General features: G+C 35.2%; 1 protein-coding gene and 1 long non-coding RNA gene across 2 annotated transcripts; one reads left to right on the top strand and one right to left on the bottom strand.

The window, feature by feature from the left end:
- Positions 1-790: 790 nt before the first annotated feature.
- Positions 791-10,596, bottom strand: LOC109154123. The gene is made up of 3 exons (XR_002049659.1): positions 10,398-10,596; positions 10,265-10,320; positions 791-802 (listed from the first exon to the last, which is right to left on the bottom strand). It is a non-coding gene; the product is annotated as an uncharacterized LOC109154123 (long non-coding RNA).
- Positions 3,528-4,052, top strand: LOC109154121 (auxin-responsive protein SAUR68-like). The gene has a single exon (XM_019301984.1). The coding sequence runs from the start codon at positions 3,572-3,574 to the stop codon at positions 4,004-4,006; it is 435 nt and encodes a 144-aa protein (XP_019157529.1). The 5' UTR covers positions 3,528-3,571; the 3' UTR covers positions 4,007-4,052.
- Positions 10,597-24,399: the final 13,803 nt, after the last annotated feature.

The following is a 24,399-nucleotide window of genomic DNA, read 5'->3' as shown; positions in this document are numbered from 1 at the left end:
TCAACTGCAATAGTGCCATTAGAGAATTACTAATCTGGCACCATTGTGTGATGGTTAACATGGAACTTTCACCCTGACCACACTATTTGCCTAAACCTGCAAAGATGAATATCTTGGCCATAGATGTCAAAAACCATGATTAGTTCCAAGAAACTCATCAATTTGCCAATGAAATATAATGGAAGATATTTGTTGCTGTCTAAACGAAGAAGATTTCATTTTTAAGACACAAGGACTGTGTCAATAGTTGTGGTAAATTCTCTGCACTACATTTTACTGGTAGCTTCATTTTATTTTTCAATAATATAGACTGTTCTCAAGATTATTCTTTTTTTTTTTTTTTTCTGAGCTTGCAAAGTTTTATTGCTTAACTTTTAGTGTAGAATATGCCTTGAAATTTGTCACGCCCCACTTCTAGAACATGACCCGGTCGTATCGTTACGTGAAGACCTGTAACAATACGAAGCCTAACCATACATACCTCTCAGAATCTTCATAATAACACTTGAATATACAATAATTCCACAACCCAAAATGACAAAATATAATCGACTTGTTCTTCCCAAAAACTCATCAAATCTACTATTAGATATTTAGAATCAAGAGTAGTATGTCCAAAATGCATCACAAGCACCAAAACCAAGCACAATGGTCTACTAAAAATACAAAGTGTCAAAGGGAAAGTCTAAATAAACAAAAATCCATGATAAGCTCCAAAACTAGGACTAAGTCTCCAAGTTTCAAAAGTCACCTTCGAGACCCCACCACTTGTGCTCGTGCTATTCACATATCCTTAACTACTCTGAAACATGAGGAAAATACAAATAATGAGCTAATGCCCAGTAAGTGGTACTCCTCTCAACCCCGGATCAAGTAGCCCCAATAAAATACAAAAAACTTTAGAGTAATAAATAGATGCAAAACTCAATCCTTAAATTAGATCAAAATCATAACATACTTCCATCATACTATACACAAATTCCCAAAACGAAAAACTTTAGCTACATGGGCATCAACATCATTTCATAATACAATACTTTCAAAAGCACCAGTCATTCCTTAACATATGACTCATTGGCAACCTACAGCCACTATTATAACCGGTGGCAAAGGCCATTATCGGCACAATAGTTTAGAAAGACTCGACGATTCGGAATGAGTCAGGCTCGACGATTCAGAATGAGTCGGATAGAACGTTCCAACAAATAATTCAAAAGTCTCGACGATTCGGAATGAGTCAAGCTCGACGATTCGAAATGAGCAAATAGGAACGTTCCAAATCGAACAAAACAAACAACAAAATGTAGGTTGCCTCATGAGTTTGACCGAACATTCAAAATAGTTCTTACAATCAAATAGCCCAATGTAGCAAAGATCATTTCCTTAAAAATCACATAACAAAGTACATAATTTATTGTACAGAAATTTTCAAGTCACATATTTTCTCAAGATACATAATATTTCCAATTATGGATAATGAATTTATCAAACTAAGAAATATGCAAGGTATAAACCATTCTCAAAATAATAATTTTCTTAGTACATAACTCTTTAAAAATCATAGAATGGTTTATTAAACCAAAGTAATTTTAAAGGAATTGAAATGGCTTAATTGGAAAGAGCTTAAATTAATAAACATGAGGTTAAGAGTTCAAGTCTCACTTTAAATAAATAATTCATTTTATAAGCATATATTACATATATAAAACAAACATAAGGCATATTAGCAAACAGAATCAAACTCTGGACAAAACACCACCAGCACAGCAACCAACCATAGACCATTCTACCATGGTGATAATATCAGTCAGAAATTTACCTTAACCTTCATTCCGAAAACACAGTTCCAACAAACCCAAACACAATTCTATTCCAAACTCCAAAATACATAAGAATTTTTCAAACCCAAAGAAATATCATAGTCTAAAATATTTTTAACTCATACTAACCCTAAAATGGGTATTCAAAATAGTTGAGATTATTCCATAATAAGTATGGGTTTTACAAAATAAGGAGAGAAGAGTTAACCACTTACCTAAAAACTTCCAATCTTAGCTATTTAGCTCGCCCAAATACTCCTTGTCAAAATCCCTAATATTTTCAAACATCAATCTTAGGGCTCCAAAGATAAACCCAACTTATAAAGAGTAAAAGATAGAGGTTAAACTCACCTAGAATACCCAATATCTTAGAGATCTAAGCTTGAAGAAGATGGAGATCCAAACTTCAAGGTTTTTCCTTCCCCTATCTCTCTCTAATTAGCTCCCCTTATCTTCTTTCAAATGAAATGTTTATCCAAGACCAAAGTGGTTCCTTAACCTTTAATGGTAAAATGGGATAATTTAGTAAATTCATCTAATATCAATTTTAATAACCTTTGACTTGTTGACCTATTTTAATAACATAGGTATATTTTTATTTCCAAGATAGTGGGTATTACAAAATTCCTTGAAGAGATACTGTACTGCTAGTTTTACTCAAAGCAACAATTTGGAATAGTATTTGTTGAAAATTGGAGAGACTTTATGATATTTTCAAAGTTTATGCAAAAATGCAGACAAAAATCTATACAAATGAACTATACAAGACAACTCTTCTATGCAAAATTTTTCTTCACTAAACTAAGTTGTATGTAGTCTCTCAAGATCTCAAACTAGAGATGACTTCAAGCAAGGTATCCTCCATACAAGGTATCGTCAGTCCACCCGTTGGATGATCAAATCTGAATTCTTTCTCAGCTTGACTAAGCAAGTCTTGGAACGAAGGGTCCTTCAAGTACGAAACTGGAATGACAAAACGCCTCTTTTCACTCTCTCCAACATAAACTGCAAAATGCCCTTTAGGCACTTCACATTCTCTGCTTGTTCTTGAAGAAGATCTCCTAAGGCCTTGCTTAGCACGGAAAATATGCCCCATACCAATTGCCATGTTCAAATATGCTTTTTGTAAAGTAGGATTTCTGAAATATTTTTCAGTATAGACACAATTTGTGAAGGCAGAAACTAGGAGTTGTGTGAAGGAAGAACTTGAGTGGGGTGAGAATCAACACAAATGCATTTATATATATAGATCCTTTAGGAGGTGGATTGAGTGGCTATGAGAAATTTGGATCAGAGGCCAGCCAGCTAGAACGATTAGACAACATCTCCACATGGTTTTGTCTTCAAAAAATCATCCAGAATTTCTACTACCTTAGGACATCTCTCACCATATGCTTCAATAAATTTGAACAGACGGGGAAAGCTCAACTACCTTTGTCATTCCGAGAAAACCTACCAAATGAGAGATCAATATACACAGCACTAAGTTAATGGTATTTGCCTAAAAAATATCTTAATCAATTTATTTGAATTGGATTGGGACACATATAACCATGTGTTTCCCTATTTGTATGTCTTGAAGGCCCCCATACAGCTGGGTGGAACGTGGTTTTGCCTTACTTGATTTCCTCAAGAAATTGAAGCACTTTAAATAGGTTTCTTCTCATCCAATTTTGATCATCAAACACTACAACTCTCTGCAGATCTTGTTCTCTTCCCTTCAATTTCTCTCTATTTCCTAAGTTAGCACTATGATCAGTTCCAAGAAGCTCATCAAGCTGGCAAAAAGATGGCAGAAATTTGCTGCCATCCGAAGAAAGAGGATTTCATTTTCAAGTCTATATGATGATGCAGATAGCTGCAGTACTTCTTCTGCGGTTAACAAGGGTCATTTCACTATTTACACTGCTGATCAGAAGCGGTTTGTTGTCCCTCTATCATATCTCGAGAATGAGATCATTAGGCAACTCTTAAGTATGTCTGAAGAAGAATTTGGACTTCCAAGCGATGGGCCTATTACACTACCATGTGATGCAGCCTTCTTGGACTACATCATTTCACTTCTTAACCGAGGTTTATCCAGAGAACTTGAGAATGCATTGCTAATCTCAGTTACTTCATATCAGTGTTCATCAGCTTCACTGCACCAAGAAGGGCTGAGAAATCAAGAATTGCTAGTTTGCTGATATTAATATCAATCATTTTTGTAGACGAGGAACTCAGTTGCTGTAGGCTGTAGCTCAACATATCTTGTGAAATGTACAGAAATTCAAAGACTTAGCTTGATATCTAATACATTCAGTGATCTTCTATGAAAATCATATTATGGTCATAGCTTCAAATTCTTCTCCAACTGTCATGTACTTAACATTTTTGGTGTTAGAAGTTGTTGCTTTTCTGTAACGATATATTCATAAATGACAAAAACCATTCAAAAGCACACTCCCAATTCTAGCTTCTACATCACTCACGGACCATTAATCCCTCAGCTGAATCGAAAGGTAAAATCCACTTTTAGCCTCTTAATTATGAAATTTGGTTCATCACTCACAGTGTAATACTCTCATACTTAATTAATACACAAGTGCAGAGTGCCTAAATTTGTTCTTGTTTGAGAATACAACACTTTAACAATTGAAGCTAAGGGGATAATCTTGTTCAAATTCAAACATAGAGACCAAATTTTATAAAAGACAATAATTGATGGACCAAAAAGTACATTTTTCCATTCTTCCCCAAGGAAATTCACATTTAAATACAGAGTATAAAGGAAAGAACATTAGGATTTCACCCTCCATTTTGGTGAAGCTCTTTAAATTGATGAACATTATAGACATGATGGATTGAGGAAGAAATTAAGCAGACAAGAATTAATAATGATTTTCCATGAAGTTATTGATTATCTCTTAACCCTATTAGTTTCAACATTTTGTTAGGATCATCTATGTTGTTTCCAGGCAAACCAGTTGTGCAGATGCTGTGCAGCCCTGGAACATGGATGGGTATGGTTTGAAAATCAGTGAGAATATTGGGGTATGAATGTGAAGATGTGCTTGAACTTCCAAATAAACTCTTATCATCATGTTTAATATCTTTTCCTTTATCATACTTTTGTAGTAAATCAATCCAAGCTTCAAAGATGAGTATCTTGCCTACAAAAGGCAAAATCCATTGGCCCGGGAGCCACCACACCCCAACTAGACTAGATTGTGGAGGAGTAAATCACGGTGACTCAGCAGTCCATTAGATAGGAGGATCAGTGTCTGGTGCCCACAAGGAGCCACCCCCATCAGAGGGTGAAACTCCCACACTGAGACTATTAGGGCTCGATCCTGCGTTGGTTGCATCCTTGCCCACAATATGCCATTCAGAGGACTATGCTGATAGTTGTGGTAATAGCCTCCTCAGTAAGCAAGGGACACTTGGCTTTCAATCATAGCTTGCATACCTAAAATATTGACTCTTCTCAAGATTATTCCTCTATCTCAACTTGCAAAATTTTCTTTTATCTTAACTTTAGTGTATACAACATGTCTTGAATTTCCTTGAAGAAAGGGAAGATCTCGAAATATATATCCAATAAATTTGATATATAAAATAGTGTCTTACCTCCATAAGTTAAATGAGATAATTTACTGCTAAGTATATTCAGTGCACAAGTTGGAATAGGAATGTAGGATTTGTATCAAAATTTGACAGACTTTCTGAAATTTTCAGCAGATAAAAATCTATACAAATGAACTCTCTTCTATGCAAAATTTTGTATCACTAAACTAAGTTGTGTAGTCTCTCAAGATCTACTCGAGCTAGAGATGATGTGAAGAAAGGTATCCTCCAAGCAAGGTATTGTGAGTCCACCCATTGGCTGATCAAATCCAAATTCGTCCTCAGCTTGGCACAGCAAGTCTTGGAAAGAAGGGTCCTTCAAGTAGGAAACTGGAATGACAAAACGCTTCTTCTCGCTCTCACCAACATAAACTGCAAAGTGCCCCTTAGGAACCTCACTTTCTCTGTTTGTTCTTGAAGAAGACCTTCTGAGGCCCTGCTTAGCACGGAGAATGCGAGTCATACTAATCGCCATTATATTCTGGGATGTTTAATTTCGATCTTCTTTAAGCAGATCAGAGGCAGTACTGTTAACCAGATGCTATAGAAACAATTTTAGAAGGTAGGTGTGAAGGAAATATTTGAGTGGGGTGAATACTAACTCAATTGTGTTCATATAGATCGTTTGGGAAGTGGATTGAGTGGCTAAGGAAGGGTAGCCAGCTAGCATGATAATTGATAAGACAACATTATCACATGGTTTTGTTTTTGAGAAATCAATCATCAACAATTTCTAAACACAGTCCCCACAAGCTACAATGATATTGAATATATATAGTGCAGTGAATTAGTCACATTCACCTATAGAATATCTCAGCCTTTTTTGTTTGAATCAATCCTATGAATGAGAAACATACACAAGTGATTCCTCATTCTTATGTCTCCATATATTTCTGATTGAAACTAAGCGGCCCCATACAACTCCGGTGCACATGGCTTTGCCTTCCATAATTTTCTCAGTAACTTATGGCTTGTCTTGGCCTCGTCGGGCACTTTAAATAAGTCACTTCCATATGTATTTTGATCATCAATGCAAGCACCAGAAGTCAGTCCAACCAAGAGCTAAGGTTTTTACTGCCTGTTCAATAGTTAGGAAAGGATTGGAGTACACTCTCCTTAAGAACTGCTCTACCCCCTCAGGATAATAACTTGCCATGCCACCCGTGGCATTTAGCCATATTCTCTTTGGGATGTGTAAAGCATGCACTTCTATTCTCTTCATTTGTCTTGACAGGAATTCTTCTGAGAGAATAAAAGAGACATATTCCCTTGCCATAAACCCGTAGAAGCATGGAAACAAACCATCTCTGAAGCCACTAATGATGACTGAATACCAAATGTTGGACACAGCTCTATATTCCAAAATCTTGATAAATCCATTCTCCTTAGAACATTAGTAAGAAATGACCAAAGAAACTCAATGATATGCTTCAAAGTAACATCTTCATCATCCCCTGAAAACTTGATTATTTTATGAATACACATTCGCGTTCTTTTGTCCTTCACAATAGAATGGAAGAGCATTATTGTATATATCCGCTTAGTGCTCGAATAATCCTCTTCAATCTGGGGTTGCTTTTGGTAAAGGACTAAAGGGTATTTACCTTATTATAGTTCAGCATGAGTTCCTTTGTTGGATCTTCCTCTAACTTTATCTCAACTTCTTGCACCCTATATTCCAATTTCCAGCTCCTCCTGTTCTATTCCATTCACTCAATACATTCCACAAAATTGTCTGTTTGTATTTCCTTGAACCTTTTTGTTTCATACCTTCTCATCAACCGAATCCAGAAAGCCTTCATAGTCATTCCAAGCAATTATAAAGGTAACTGAAATGGATTAGCAGAACTCCCAGCTGATCTAGCACAAGTTATGTGCATCAGATCAGAGAATGGTCAGAAGTAGTACTTTCTAGCCTAATTATGAACATCATCAATATGAAAAATTGCACAAGCATGCTTAATAAGCATTCCGTCAAGCCTTTTCCAAATGGCATAAGAACCATACCCTCTATTCAACCTCCTCATAGAATTACCACAGAAACGAATATGAAATAATCCACAAGCATTGACACACTGCAGGATAGCCAGCCTCTTCTGCATGTTGTCTGGCAGTCCTCCAAACTCTTTCTGTATAGTAATCCACAAAACGTAGATCTATCTTACAGCCCCATAGATCCTATATCTATCTATATGAAGAAGAGATCATGTAACAAATGGAATTCTTTTTTGTACTGCAAGTGAGAAATATCTTTAAAAGGTTCAAGGATACCAGCCTATAATTAGAGGCCAGGGTGATAATTCAATTCTTAATGAAACATTTGTCACTGAGGGATCCTTTAGTAGAAATCTCTCTAGCCTAGCATTCCAAATTATGGGCACTAATCATTTAAGAGGGGTAGCAAGCTAAGGGGGGGGATGGAGTACTTCCCTGATGGCTTTCCAAACTTGTTTGAATGTGATCTTTACTGTGTTTGGAAAACAACGACGTGCTGTCCTGGAGGATAAGATTCAACCCATTTTGCTACTGAAGCTGAAGACATCTTGTTTGAAGTGGACACAGCAGGCCGGAGTTTTCATCGTGTTCATCGTCCTGGTTGGCAAACTGTTGAATGGATAACAAATATATGTGTGAAGGAAGTATTTTAGATGGTGAATTCAAAATCAAGTGTGTATATATACATCCCTTAGAGGCCAGCCAGATAGCTTGTTAAGACACATTACCACATGGTTTTGTCTTCCAACAACCATTATGAATTTCTACTATCAACATTGCAGATAAAGACCTTGTTTGAGCATCATTCCCCACATGCTTCAATGAAATTGAATAGATAGGATGGCCTAACTACTGCTATTCCAAGAAAGCCTACCAAATGTTAGATAAGGATAAAGTGCAATAAATTGATGCCGTTCGCCTATGGGCTATCTTCATCTTCTTGTTTGAATCTATCAGTTCTATGATTGAGAAACATAAACATGTGATTCCTCAACTGTGTGTCTCTACACTTGGGCACACTTCATATCCCATATATTTCTGATTGAAACCAACTGGCCCCATACAATTATATGGCACATGGTCTTTAATTTGTGGACTATATCATTTCACTTCTTAGCCGCGGTTTATCCCATGAACTTGAGAGTGCTTTGTGTTTTTCAGTTTCTTCAATCTAGTGCTCATCAGTTTTATTGCACCAATGTCACGCTCCGCTTCTAAGACATGACCCGGCCGCATCGCTACACGAAAGCCTGTAACAATACGAAGCCTAGCCATACATACCTCTCGGAACCTTCATAACAACACTTTAATACATAATAATTCCTCACTTTGATGACCAATAAAAACAACTAGTTCTTCCCAAAAACTCACCAAATCACCACTGTTAAATATTTACAATCAAGACTAGCATGACAAAATGCATTACAAGCACCAAAACCAAGCACAATGGTTTACCAAAATACAAAGGGTCAACGGGAATATCCAAAAGAAACAAAAATCTGTGATAAGCTCCAATAGTAGGACTAAGTCTCCTAGTTTCAAAAGTCACCTTCGAGACCTCACCACTTGTGCTCGTGCTATTCACATGTCTTTAACTACTCTGAAACATGAGAAAAAAATACAAATAATGAGCTAATGCCCAGTAAGTGGTACTCCTCTCAACCCCGGATCAAGTAACCCCAATATAATACAAAAAACTTTAGAGTAATAACTAGATGCAAAACTTGATCTTTAAACTATATCGAAGTCATAATATACTCCATCATACTATACATAGGCTCACAAAACAAGAAACTTTAGCTACATGGGCATCAACAATATTTCATAAAACAATACTTTCAAAAGCACAAACCATTCCTTAACATATGACCCATTGGCAACCTACAACCACCATTATATTCTGTCGCACATGCCATTATCGATATAATGGTCCAAAAAGACTCGACGATTCGGAATGAGTCAGGCTCGACGATTCAGAATGAGCCGGATGGAACGTTCCAACAAATAATTCAAAAGACTCGATGATTCGGAATGAGTCAAGCTCGACGATTCAGAATGAGCATTTAGGAACGTTCCAAGCCAAACAAAACAAACAACAAAATGTAGGTTGCCTCATGAGTTTAATCAAACACTCAAAATAGTTCTTATAATCAAATAGCCCGATGTAGCAAAAATCATTTCCTTAAAGTCACATAACAAAGTACTTATTTCCAAAATAGATAATAAGTTTATCAAACTAAGAAATATGCAAGGTATAAACCATTTTCAAAATAATAATTTTCTTAGTACATAACTCTTTAAAAATCATAGAATGGTTTATTAAACCAAAGTAATTTCAAAGGGATTGAAATGGTTTAGTTGGAAAGAACTTAAATTAATAAGCATGAGGTTAAGAGTTCAAGTCTCACTTTAAACAAATATTTTATTTTATAAGCATATATTACATATATAGAACAAGCACAAGTCATATATTACATATATAAAGCAAACATAAAGCCATATTAGCAAAGCAGAATCGAACTCTGGACCAACCGCTACTAGCATAGCAACCATAAACCATTCAACCATCACTACACATGGTGTTAATTTTAGTCAGCAATTTAGCTAAACCTTTATTCCGAAAACACAGTTCTAACAAACCCAAACACAATTTTAGTCCAAACTCCAAAATACATAAGAATTCCAGTCCAGACTTCAGCTTAGCGTTTCAAACCCAAAAAAATATCAATCTAAAATATTTTTAACTCATACTACTCCTAAAATGGGTATCCAAAGTAGTTGAGATTTCAAAATAAGTTATATATATGGGTTGCAAAATAAGGAGAGAAGAGTTAACCACTTACCCGAAACACCCAAATATTAGCTATTTAGCTCACCCAAATACTCCTTGTCAAATTTCCTAATATTTTCAAACATCAGTCTTAGGGCTCAAATGTTAAACCCAACTAAAAAGTGAAATATGGAGGTCAAACTTACCTAGAATACTCCAATAACTTGAGACCTAAGCTTGAAGAAGATGGAGATCAAAGCTTCAAGATTTTTCTTTTCCTCTATCTCTCTAGTCCACTCCTCTTATCTTCTTTCAAAAGAGATGTTTATCCAAAGACCAAAGTGGTTTCTTAACCTTTAAGGGTAAGGAAGGGCAATTTAGTAATTTCATCCAATATTAAATTTGGATAAGCTTTGACTTGTTGACCACATTTAATAAACATAGATATAATTTTATTTCTAAGATAGTGGGTATTACAACCAAGGATAGAGAAATCAAGAATTTCTAGTTTGCTAAGTTTTTTTTGTTTTGTTTAGCTTTTCTTTCTTGCTAATCCAATAGCTTATTTGTTCACTTGAAATGTATATAATACTGAGACTTCATATCCACTGCATACAACAAAATTTGTACACATTTTTTTCTTTGGATTATCCAACCCCCACACATGAAATCCACATTTTGTTCTTTGCTCTCCTATTCCAACATATATAGCCTTGTGGTTCTTCATTTCTTTGGCACAAATGCACAATACCGACATTTATTGTCCAAAAATGATTGTCCTTTTCTCTGTCTGTAGTCATTGCTGTGTTGCACCATGTCATAAGCTTTTGATACAACCCGGAGGTTGTATGGGTTGCTTTTCTTCTAGTCAAGAGCTAAACTCCAGAAAAGGGGAGAGGAAGAGACATGGCTGTGCTTCGAGTGATAGCCTAACTCCAGAAAAAGGAGATACGAGAAGAGAAAATTGTCATTTTATTCTTCAGTGCCTTATACATTTGCATAGGTAGCTATATATATAAGAACATATAAACCACCCACTAACCAACTACTTTACTAAGTGTAATACATGACCATGAAATGCCTATATTAGTGGTTATCCACTTATCCCATATAATAATAATAATAATAATAATAATAATAATAATAATAATAATAATAATAATAATAATAATAATAATAATCCATGATTGTATCAGCTTTACTGTTGTTTTCTTTTATCCTAGTTGTTAAGTTGATTATTATTACTTGTTGTGTTGACTGGTTTCATACTTCCATTATTGTTTTTCTCTAGTCATGTTTACGGAGAATTCATCTATCCTGCAAAATCCACACACTTCAAGTAGTGCGGTTGGTGAAACTAATGAAACTAATAATGAGGTGCAAGAACTAGAACAAATTGCAGGCAGAGACGGAGGCAGTATGGGGGCAGTGGGGGCAGCTGCCCCCACTTCTTCCACCCCACCCCTTTATATATATGTATGTATATATCGACATATATAGCATTAAATGTTATATAAAATTTATATTTATGTTTAACTTACAAATGGTTAAAGTAGCTTAGTTGGTTGAATTTTAAATTTAATTTTTAAAAAAGTGTATGGTCATAGGTTCGAATCTCATTCAAAAACCATTTTCCTTATCTTCACTTATTTATTTTATATCTTTCTTTCCTTCTCAAGATAAATATTTTTTAGTCTACTTTTATGAATCATTTAATTAACAAATTAAATGCTCTTTTAGTCTACTTTTTATGAATCATTTAATTAATGTAGTATACAAGTTTATATTATACTTCATTTTATTCAAATTATTTTATCTTTTTTTTTAACACAGAGAGCTAATAACGCCTCAACTGAGGCTCGAACTTACAACCTTCCAAATGAAAGTCCAACCCGGATACCATTAGACCACATAGTCCTGGTTTCAAATTATTTTATCTAATTGATTATGTTTCATATTTTGTCATAAATATTTTTACATTTTCACCTCACTCAAGTATATTTTTTGCTCCAACTCTAACTATCGTTTAATCTATAAAAAATATTCTATTGTAATTTATAATATATTTTGTATTTTAACCTTATTATGACTATTTGATATTTCGTAATTGATATTTCTAACCATCATTTAAACTTCGCCCCCGCTCAAGTATTTTTCTGACTCCGTCAATCAGGTCTTTCTTTGATTTGAAGTTTAAATCAAGGAATCTAGGACCAATGTTGTTGTAGACTTGTAAATGATGTAAAGTTGTGAACTTGTTTTAAGTGCTTTAAACTTTAAAGTTTGGGCTGTTGATTTTTTAGAAGTTTTTATTACTCCGTATTTATGTATGGGTTCAAGAATTTGTATTATTAGTTGAAGCATGAAGTTCAATATGGAATGTATATATATTAGGTAGCATGTGGATTTATAGGGATTTGAGTAGGCAGTCATAAGGAAATATAATTGTCTTTTTTCCTTCTTAGAGGTCTTCTAGCATGTATATATAGGGCTGTGTTACCTGTGTATTCATTTTCTATTAATTTATTCAAAAATCTTTTCTTCACCTTCGTACATGGTATCACAGTCTTTATGAAATACAATTTTTTTTCTTGATATGCTTTTGTCACGCCCACCTAGGTAAGAGCGTCGGTATTCGGCGATCGTGTCTGGAAAATCCAAAGCCGTTCTGGCCAGCGCATGAGGTTCATGTGCCATCGCCGTCCGCTACCACTCTCAATCACTATTGCAAAAACTGTGCCTAGGCGTCAGCCGGCCGCTTAGCGTATCACTATAATCCGTGGTCTAGGTGGTCGGCCTCCTAGGCGCTGACCACCTAGGCTATCTAGGCGTCGACTAGGCCACCTAGTCAGCCAGTTATCTATTGTTTTTTGTTTTAATTGATTATTTCACTCAAAACGATGTCATTTTGATCGAAATAATCCTAATCATTCGAACCCTACTTGTTTTTAGTACCATGAGTATGTACAAGATGCCTCTAGGAATTTTCTATATAACCGTTTTAAATCTTAATTGTATTACCTTCTTAATTTCTACTAGTATTTTCATCCGTGCAATGCCAACATTACTAAGAAACAGATTATGCACATGCATGCATGGACAGTAGAGCAATCTCATTAGTTCATTTTCCTTTCAAGTTCACTATACTTATTAGGTATTTCCACATAGCATATAGTCAAACTAACTTCCTTTCTAAATAAATAAATAAATAAATAGTCAAACTAACTAGACCTCAGATCTGATGACACTAATTAGTGAACAAAATATGAAGCATGTGTGAATGCATATTGGGTTCAATAATGAACTAAAAAACTGGAACTGGAAGTTAGGCTTCTAAAAAGTTATTAACAAACTGAAAGCACTTTACAATAAAGCATACTAGATATTTGAGGGTAATGAACGACAAGTATAATATTTACCACTTCAAGGATAAATAAGGTACATAAGAAACTAATTGAACATTAGCATGAGACTATGATATGTACCTGAACACCTTGTTTGGCCTTTGCTTCCATTAACAAATCAAGTTGAGAAGATAAATGACTCTGAAAAGGGCGTCGCAGATACAGCTCTCGGCAAAGCCACCAGACACATATAAATATCTGCACTCTCAATTCAAGGACAGAATTGCCATTGGATTTCCTAAAGCCAGGAAATCCAGTAGTCATACTTGTTGAATCTAGGAATCTCCAGGATTCTGTATAAAATTGGCCAGAAGTACAATAGTCAAATTAAACATAATAGCAAGAGATAAACTGGTTATACAAGAGAAATTTAACATTATTTTTCTCTTGCTATTCCACTCACTAGTGAACAAGATAATGCAGTAATTTAAATATATCAACTCAAAATATTAATTAGGTATTATCATTAGTCATTACAAATACAACAAACAATAAAGAAAAAAAAAAGATCACTGTTACAGTTAACATAATGCTAAAGACAGAATAAAATAATTATATCAAGATAAATACAATTAATATTTTTAAGTCCAAATATAGCATAATGAAACCAGCTGCACAAACTAAAGTTGCCACCAATCTATTACTCCTTAAATCAAACAACCAAAATGAATATCATATTAGTTTTTCATATTCCAGGCACTAATAAGAATTGCATTGTAAAGAAATGTAATATATATATATATATATATATATATATATATATATATATATATATATACTAGAAGAAATTCATTCAACAAATCCATTGCACTGTCTTCGAAAAAGCATAGAAATCTATGTGAAGTCGATTGTCCCAGTGTCGATGTCCTAGGGATGTGAAGAGAAAGAGGAGGGAAGCCACCCCGCTAGAAACTGGGCACCCACGAACATCTCTTAAATTGAAATGACTTTGTCACATCTTGTTTGCCACATTTGCTCTATAATATGAAGAATGCCATGCATTTGATTCCTATGCCTACCCTCACATTAATTTTCCATTTAAGTGTTAAGTATCTTGTGAAACACATTTTAACACTTATGTTTTTACTTGATTCACATCTTGCTTGAGGACAAGCAAGGCTAATGTGTGGAAATTTGTGATAAGTGTTAAATTGTGTCACTTTTATGGAGAATTTAGGAGTCATATTTTGATATAATTAGAGTCTTTTGAGCTTATTATGTATTTAAGATAGCTTATTTTGATAAAAGTTAGGCACAAGGACCATTTGTGATTATTGTGGAAAATAGCAAAATACTAACATTTTCAGGACATTTCAGCGACTGTTTGGTAAATTGAGCACATAAGGATCTAGGGATGTCCAAATGAGGTGATTCAAGTGGCATTGCATCAGCATTTCAAAGATATACAACTTCATGCAGACCACAAAGGACAATTCGGACGTCTAGGAAGTCAAAATCAGCAAAGAACGCGTCAGGATACCCAGTCACGTTGGGCGTCACGCCGTGACAGGCAGCGTGACAGGACACCTGGTCAAGAATTTAAGGCAGAAAAATTCAGATTTGATGGATTCTCCAATTCATTCATCTTGCAACTTTCTCTCACTATGTTTTTAGGTTAGATTAGGTTAGAATTTTCTCTTCCTTCTCTCTAGAAATTAGCTCTCAAATACTCTCCATTTTGTAAGAAGAAGAAGGTGGTCTTCATCTTCACTTGATTGTTTTGTAATTTTGACATTACAAAGTGGGTAATCTCTTGAGATCAATTCTTACATTGCTTGATTTAATGATTATGCCTATTTTGTGTATGTTGAGATTATTAAGCATGAATATGAGTAGCTAAATTTCTAGGGATTAGGATTGTGGGGTATATTGCATTTTGTGATGATTAGTTTGATTTGATTTGTGATATTGTGGTGATTGAATGTTGTTGGCTTGCATGTCTTGTTAGAAGATGAATGTTTATAATGACTCTTGTGTGTGAGTGCACCACATGCTTGTAGGTTTAGTAAGAATTATGTGGTCAAGAGATTGAGACATAATCATAGACTCATTCCCCTTGCAATTCCCGTCCTAGATCCGAGAGGGCAAGGCTCGGAAAGGAATGTAGGCAAGGTGTTTGTTAAAATGCCCCGTAAAGAATATGAGCACTAGCGTGTCATATCCTGCTACGGGAGGCGTATAAGACCGAAATGCATGGCTACGCACTAGTACGCCATTCCTCTTGACTTGTGTCACAATACGCAATCACCACCCAACCGTTGGAGTAGCTAATCACACATTGCAATTAGCACACACAATCCTCATCCACTTTTTCTTTCTATTGATTTACTTTCACTCGTGCCTTTCTTACTTTGTTTCCTTGTCTACCTCTACTTGATAATGTAATCCCTTGACCAAGAATCTATAAGCCCAAAAATCCTAACCATATCACTCACTCAACACTTCCAAGTTATCACTCCTTGAGTACGACACTCGGGGTGGTTCTCACTCCCGTTTTACATCCCTTCATTCATCTTCACGACCCTTGCACACCTACACTTTTAACAACGCTATATAAAATGAGAACCACAACAAAAAGCGTTTTGTCAAAATGGCGTCGTTGCCGGGGAGTGGTAAACGGTAGCTTTGTTGAGTTTGTAATATAGTGAGAAAGTTTGACGCTTTGAGTCTTGAGTTGAGTTTTCTTTTGCATTTGTTTGCTTTTGATTTTTTCTTGCTTTTTTTTTTTTTTTTTTTTTTTTTTTTGGCATACTTGTGAGCAACTCCTTGTAGTTGCAAAAATGTTTTTCTTAATCTTGTGATTTTAGAAGGCTTGAAATGATGAACTCTCAATATTATGATTTTGGGAATCCTTCCCATTATTCCCACCAAACACACCCTACCCTTTTCACAAGACAAACACCCCACCACCCCAACCGTACTCTCAAAATGACTTTTCCTATGACCCCTACTATCAAGACGACCATTACACATTTACACCCCACCGCCTTCATACTTTCATGAGCATCAAGGCTATATTCCATCCCCGCATCACCAATTCGAAAGGGTACCTACTACCTATTCATATACACCTCAACTGGCTTACCCAACAGAGAACGAACCTCACCCAGACGCACCTTGGCAATCTGAGGATAATACTGTAACACCCCCGATTTTAAGTAATATTTTAAGGCAATTTAAACTTAAGAAATAAGGCAATCTAACCATTTAATTAAAACTAAGCGGAAGCTAAATAGATAAGTATGGGAGTGCTATGCCACAACTAAGTTTCCAAACCTAGTTGCACAGGCTTTACAAAACACTATCCAACAATCTACAAGTTCAAGGCTCGTAGGCCAAACTACTACTAAGCTATAAGAAGGAAGCTAGTCTACCGGGCTCCACTATTGCGCTCTCGGTTCAACTAATTTACATATGAATAACATAAGGGTAGCACCCGTTAGCGAATAATGCTAAGTAACCCACCACTACGCGTTGAGTACGATATAGTATAGATATAAGAAAATCATTTGAGACTTGGAATACATAGATATAACGTAGCAACTCTAGCTTTAAAACAAGGAGTAGAGACAACGTATAGCTCATCATAGAACACTCTTAATCAACCGACCAACATACGATAAATCAAGAGATCAACATAATGACAAGAACAACGGAATAAACAAAAAGATATGATAATCAATATCAATCAAAGGACAACATCAAACATGCTCATAAGCAAATGAAAGTCAAGGATCGCAATTGTTAGTACTAAATATATAGACACATATGTATATTAATATAAATATATTAATATATATTACGTATATATATATATATATATATATATATATATATATATATATATATATATATACATATATATATATATATGTATATGTATATATATATATATATATATATATATATATATATGTATATGTATATATATGTATATATATGTATATGTATATATATATATATATGTATATGTATATGTATATATATATACATATACATATATATACATATATATACATATATATGCATATACATACATATATATATATATATATATATATATATATATATATATATATATATACACACTAGACTCAATATATATTATGGTTAATATATATCTATATATTTAGCATTTTGTTTGGCATATGTAATGTTGGAAATTTATATAGTAATGGAGATTAATGTTTCGGATGAACTACCATGAAAGCTTAAATAATATTTGGAGTTCTGGAGTTGTAAATATTATTTTAGTTTGGTAGAAAGTTAATTAAAATACTGAGAGAAATTTATATAGCTATATGCTTGAGATATGCTTGTGATATATAGCAATATGCTAGAGATATATAACTATATGCTTGAGAGTATTAATGCATGTTTGGATATTTTCATGCGTAAGGTTTTGGGGCATTTTGAGGCTATATGCTTCAAAACTACACTTAACGTGCTTGGAATATGCTCTTCTATTTATGCATTTTGAAGCTATATGCTTCAAAGTTACACTTAACATGCTTGGTATATGTAGTTGTATGCTTGAGATTATTGAACTGCATATATGTATATTATTTATATTTATTCTTTGCAAGTTTTCATGCGTAAGGAATATATATATATATATATATATATATAATTTTGCATACAGTTATTGACTCAAAATAAATTTAATTATTTCTCCAGTGATGGATATATCATTCAGGATATATCTTATCTTATGGAAGTTGAGTTTTAAATCACAGCAACATCCATGTAACTTCTCCAAACAGATATGTTTTACATCTATAAATAGTTTGGAGAAGCATCTGAGAGGTGATGCGATTTTTACAAGCAATTATTTTGCAGGAACCCAAGATACTTCACAGGCTTACATCTCTACAGGGAATTCTCAAACAAAGCAACTTGAGAATTTCATTCATCTTCTTGTATCCCATAAGATTAAATCTTGAACCTTGTTGCTTTTATAGAGGGAGATTTAAAGCTTATAGGAAATTGATTACACGCCTGAAGATATCAAATGACCCAGTTTTTGTTCCCTGTTGTATTCTATATTTTGTTGTATCTCAAATGTATTACAGAATACAAGCACATTTTTCCAACATGTAATTTAAGAAATGATATTTTAATCAAACATGTGGCTTTGCAAAAATTGGGGACATTTGAAGTGGTGAACGTGTATGTGTGTGATATGCATGGAATTAGGAAAACTAGTGGATTAGTGTATTACATGCACCATGAATCAAGGAAAGGAATTGCTATAAATTGGGTTTCATGTAATAGAGAAGAATCGAAGTTTCCAAAAATAGAAAAAGGTAATACTAATTTGGAAGGTGCTACAATTGGAATTATTCAGAAGACGCTACAAGGAAACTTCAAACTGGAAAGGATTGGTGTACTATTTGGAGAATTCAGCTCCACTTTATATTAGTACAAGCTGTGTTGAAATCCAGGTTGGTTACAGTTTGTTTAATTGGAAGAATTAGTTCAAACTGTACGTGTAAACTTTTTCAGAGAGTTATTTTACGAGGTTAATGTTTAAATAGGTGGTAGACCTAGTTTTGTAATTCATTGAACCTGTAATTGTAAAAACAGCGGGTTGATCTTGAGTGAAAAAGTTTTTGGGCGTGACCCCGCAAATCAGGAGGTGTTCTCCAACTGCGTTAAAAAATTCAGTTGTGTACTTATTTTGGTGCTTCATTTATTTTCGCATATTGTGTTACATATCTGCGCTACATATTTTCAATTGGTATCAAAGCAGTGTCGCTTAATTTGCTAGCGAGATCCTAGGGATTGTTTTGCAGAATGGAAGAGGGTGCCTCAATTAAAAGACCACCATTGTTGAAAGGAGTAAGCAACTATGCTTATTGGAAGGCTATGATGAAAGCCTTTATCAAATCATTAGATGAAGAATGTTGGGATGCCGCAGAAAATGCTTGGACTCCACCCACGATGATGGTCCAAAACGAAGAGAAGAAAAAACCACTAAACCAGTGGATAGCTGACGAGAAGATGAAATCATCAGCGAACAATAGAGCTATGAATGCGATTCATAGTGCTCTTGGAGAAGGTCAATTCCAGTTGATTTCAGCCACGGATATTGCTAAAGTTGCCTAGGATGCACTTATGACTCACTATGAAGGAACAGGATCTGTCAAAGTCTCAAAGTTGCAATTACTCATGACCAAGTATGAGAGTTTAAGGATGGAAGAAACTGAGTCAGTCTCTGAGTTCAGTGCAAGGATAAAAAAAAACTTGCAAATAGTTCAGTGCAAGAAGAGAAACTGGTTCGCAAAGTTCTGAGATCACTGCCTCCGAAGTTCAAGATGCAAGCTGTTGCTATCAAGCAATCAACAGATCTAAAAACTCTAACTTTAGATGCATTAATGGGAAATTTGTAGACTTTTGAGTTAGAAATGCAAGAGGAAGATACGTACCTGAACAAGGACAACAAAGGAGTTGCATTCGGCGCTGCGGTACCTACAGGAGCTGACTCATATATAGAAATGAACGAGGTCATGGCCATGTTGTCAAAGAAATTTGGCAAAATGCTGAAGAAAGCCAATGGACACGGAAGGATGAAAACAAATAGCAAAGGGAGTGGAACTGGAAATATTCAGAAGCAAAAAGGTCCAAATCAAGATTTTAAGCTCAAGGGCGTTCAATGCTATGAATGTGGAGGCTATGGACACATCGCAGCGGACTGTGGAAACAACAAAGACAAGAAACCTTACACACTTACATGGAGTGATTTTGAAGATTCTGATAATGATGAACATGTAGAACAACAAACAAGCAATTTTGTTGCATTCCATGGCTACATGTGTCACCCTGATGATGTGGAAAAACGTGCAAACTATGAGAAGTTCTTCAAAATTGCAGAAGAAGTTGTGGAAGATAGTGAGGTAAGGTGGGACTCAGATTAGATACAACCTACCACACCAGAAACACATGAGGCAGCTGAAGAGATACAGACTGACGATGAGGATATCGACCTTACACATGAGGCAAATGAAGATATGCAGACTGACGATGAGGATATTGACCTAGCTGAAGCATATGGAGATATGTACAAGAACTGGTGTAAGGTAAGTAAGTTGAATCTCATATTAATTAAAAATGTTGAATCCTTATAATTAGAAAACTTTGCTCTAAAAGTCACGATAGAAAACCTCGAGGCTGACGTGGTTACTAGAGTGTCAAACGAAAAATACCTGCAAAGTGAATTGGAAAATCTCAAAAGACATGTGAGAATGTTGAATACAGGCACCGAGAGTATAAATAAAATTCTCCAGTCATGAGTAAATAATCATAACAAAGCAGGTCTAGACTTCACAGGCGGGCAAGGAAATCAACAACAAGCATGGGTGTCAGGAAAGATGCAAAGACGAAACATTGCCGTCCCAAGGTACACGAACAGGTTCTTTCACAAGATTTGCTTCAGGTGTAACCTAAAAGGACATGTTTGGAGACAATGCAGGCAAAACAAACCGCGATAAGTGTGGCGACCCAAGCAAACTTGCTTGACAACGAAATGATTTTTTTCAGTTAAAAAAAAAAATTAAAAATTTGTTGCTTAATTTGTTTTTTCCAGTTTTTTTTTTTTCCAAATAAAAACAAAAACTAGCTTAGGATTTTATTTCTAACAAAATTCTATTTTTGTTTGTTTGTCTATTTTACAAAAAAAAAAAAAAAGTTTTTTTTAATGAAAACAGAACGTCGATGTGTTATGGCTTACTAGTGATGCATGACTTTAAAAAGAGACAGTCTGAGCTTTCTGAAGCCGAGCCAGCACTCATAAGGGTTGATCACTCCCTTCTCACAGGATCACATTTTGCTGACCCAGGTGTGCCAGAGTTTTTTGATCATGCGAGTCCCTCGTCAAATGCAAGTGCTACAGAATTGGCTATTAAGTTCCTAGAAAAAGGAGTTATTTCTGCTTTCTCATTAGCGAAAGGAATTGGTTGATCTGGAGGTTCACGCCCGAAGCCTTCTGTTAAAACTGAAGGGTTTTTGTACTGATAATAGTGATGGGTACAACCATGTGTGTAATGGTGACACTTCATCTGGATCCGTGAGCTCTTCATCAAATCATCGGTTCTATTGAGGTCACTGGTAATGTTTAACTTTCTGTAGTAGTGTTGTTCAATTTGCAAGTATTTCCTCTAGAGCATATTATTGATAGTCTGTGGATAGTCTATCCTCTTGGCTCCACTCTAAACCAAATTAAAATGCTGATTGCCCATTTTTTTCTCCACTCCGACTACACATATTTCACTTGAGCTTTCTATGACACTATTGAACTGGTGCATACTATCGTGTTTACCTAGAAGAGGGCTACCCGGTGTCTGCTACAGTTCCATAGGACCCTAGAACAGCCCGGAGTGAAAGCTTTCTAGTGTAAAACGCTCCATTAACACATCTGAAATACATACCTAGAAGAGGGTTACCCAGTGTCTACTATGGTTCAAAAGAACTATAGAACAGCCCGGAGTGAAAGCTATCTAGAGTTAAGTGTTCCTTAAATTGGTTACCTGGAAGAGGGCTACCCGGTACTTAATATGGATCCACAAGGACCTGAGAAGAGTCCGGTGTGAAAGCTTTCCAGTATTGATACACCTCTCATATACTCCCGTTGTGAACCTCTCATATTTCAGATTCTATCTATGTCATATCAATTGCATGCTCTTAGTTGAAGTTTCTTGCATTGTTCAATTCATGCTGCTATGGTTATGTTACCTTTGGCTAATGTTTATCAAAAGGGGGAGAAATATGATATGAATTGAGGGGGAGAATGTGTACGAATTGAGGGGGAGAGAGATGATACTAAGGGGGAGAGTGTGTACAAATAAAGGGGGAGAATGTGTACGAATTGAGGGGGAGAGAGATGATATTAAGGAGGAGAGTGTATACAAATAAATGGGGAAAATTTGTTGTGCATCTCTGTATGAATTGAGGGGGAGAACTTGTTATATATTTGAAAAGGGGGAGAAATTGAGGTGTTTATGATTTGAGGAGGAGAGAAAATAAAAGCTGAGGGGGAGAACTCGTTGTCTGGTTGTTTGATTAACATATGCCAAATGGGGAGATTGTAAGTACTAAATATATAGACACATATGTATATTAATATAAATATATTAATATATATAACGTATAGTATAGTATAGTATAGTATATATATATATATATATATATATATATATATATATATATATATATATATATATATATATATATATATATATATATATATATATATATATATATATATATATATATAGTGAAAGGTTCCCGTGCGGTTGAATGCTTCCCGTGCGGTTGTGCGGTTGATTAATGTGCGTGAGATTTTTACTCAATGTGCGTGAGTGTACGTTATGCTTAATGTGCCTGAGATTTGTACTTAATGTGCGTGAATGTGTAAAATGCAGTAGAAAATATGGATGTCAGCTTCTTCCCCATCCCCAGTAGCCATTGCCCCCTCCCTGATGATGATGATGCGGAGGCGGGCTATGGTGGTTAAGAATTATGGGAATAATACAACAGAAATCCACACTTAGCTGGTGTGCAAATTTTGATGTACGTGTGTCATCTATATAAACATTCAACTGCACTGAAGGTAGCTGATAATCCAAAATCCATGGCCAAATTGAAGGAAGAAGTAACAAGAAGCTTGGCCGTTAATGTGCGTGAGTTTTCTGTCCTGCTTCCTTCTGAGCTCGTAATACTGAACTACTCACGCACATTAAGCACAAATCTCACTCATATTAAGCACAATACTCAGGCACATTAAGTACAAAACTCACGCATATTAACATTACGCACATTAAGTACAAATCTCAGGCACATTAAGCACAACACTCACGCACATTAAGTATAAACCTCACGCACATTAATCCACTGCACAACCGCACAGGAAGCCACAAATGCACCTGATCCCTTCCGTATATATATATATATATATATAGAAAAGCGCTCATATGTGGTCATGTCATTAGGTGTGGCGGTGTGGTCGTATCTATGTCGTTGAATCAGTTTAATCTAACGACAGTGGTTAATTCTGAGAATTTGAGGATTTTCGCGCGTGGGGGTGTTATGGTAATTACAGTGGCCATTTAATAAGCGGCCGGGTTCCAGAATATACCAACAGTGTTGACAACATGCACCAATAGTGTAATAAAACACAGCACAGTGAAACACACCAATAGTGTATTCCCGAACACTGTATGGTGTATTTATTCATATCTAATGGCGCGTTTTTGGTGATGCGTACCTAATTTGTGTAAGTTTGTTGTTGTGCATTTCATAACATGGATTGTGTATATTTGTATAACAATTGGTGCGGCCGCACTGACCACACGGGAAGGCGTTGCCGCACTTGAACTTGGCACCAATGGGAATCTACAAATACACCAGAGTAAGGCTAATAATGCACCAATTATACAAATAAAACACACAGCAATGTGATTTTCCCTATTCAGGTGTCTTGTGACGAGTTTACCTTTACAGTTCGCTGGGTAGGAGAATGTGCGCGAAAATACTGGAAGAATCTTGATTAATGTGATTCATTGGATCTATCTAATCTAATGGCTTGTAATTGACCATATGACCACACCTAACAATATGGCCACATGTGATCGCCCCTCTATATATATATATATGTATATATATACTGTACTCAATATATATTATATATATTATGGTTAATATATATCTATATATTTAGCATTTTGTTTGGCATATGTAATTTAAGAAATGATATTTTAATCAAACATGTGGCTTTGCAAAAATTGTGGACATTTGAAGTGGTGAACGT

This window comes from Ipomoea nil, unplaced genomic scaffold (genome assembly GCF_001879475.1).
Source record: "Ipomoea nil cultivar Tokyo-kokei standard unplaced genomic scaffold, Asagao_1.1 scaffold2610, whole genome shotgun sequence".
NCBI classification, from domain to species: domain Eukaryota; kingdom Viridiplantae; phylum Streptophyta; class Magnoliopsida; order Solanales; family Convolvulaceae; genus Ipomoea; species Ipomoea nil.
Note: the sequence above shows the minus strand (reverse complement) of the source record. Positions and strands in the feature narration are given on the sequence as shown.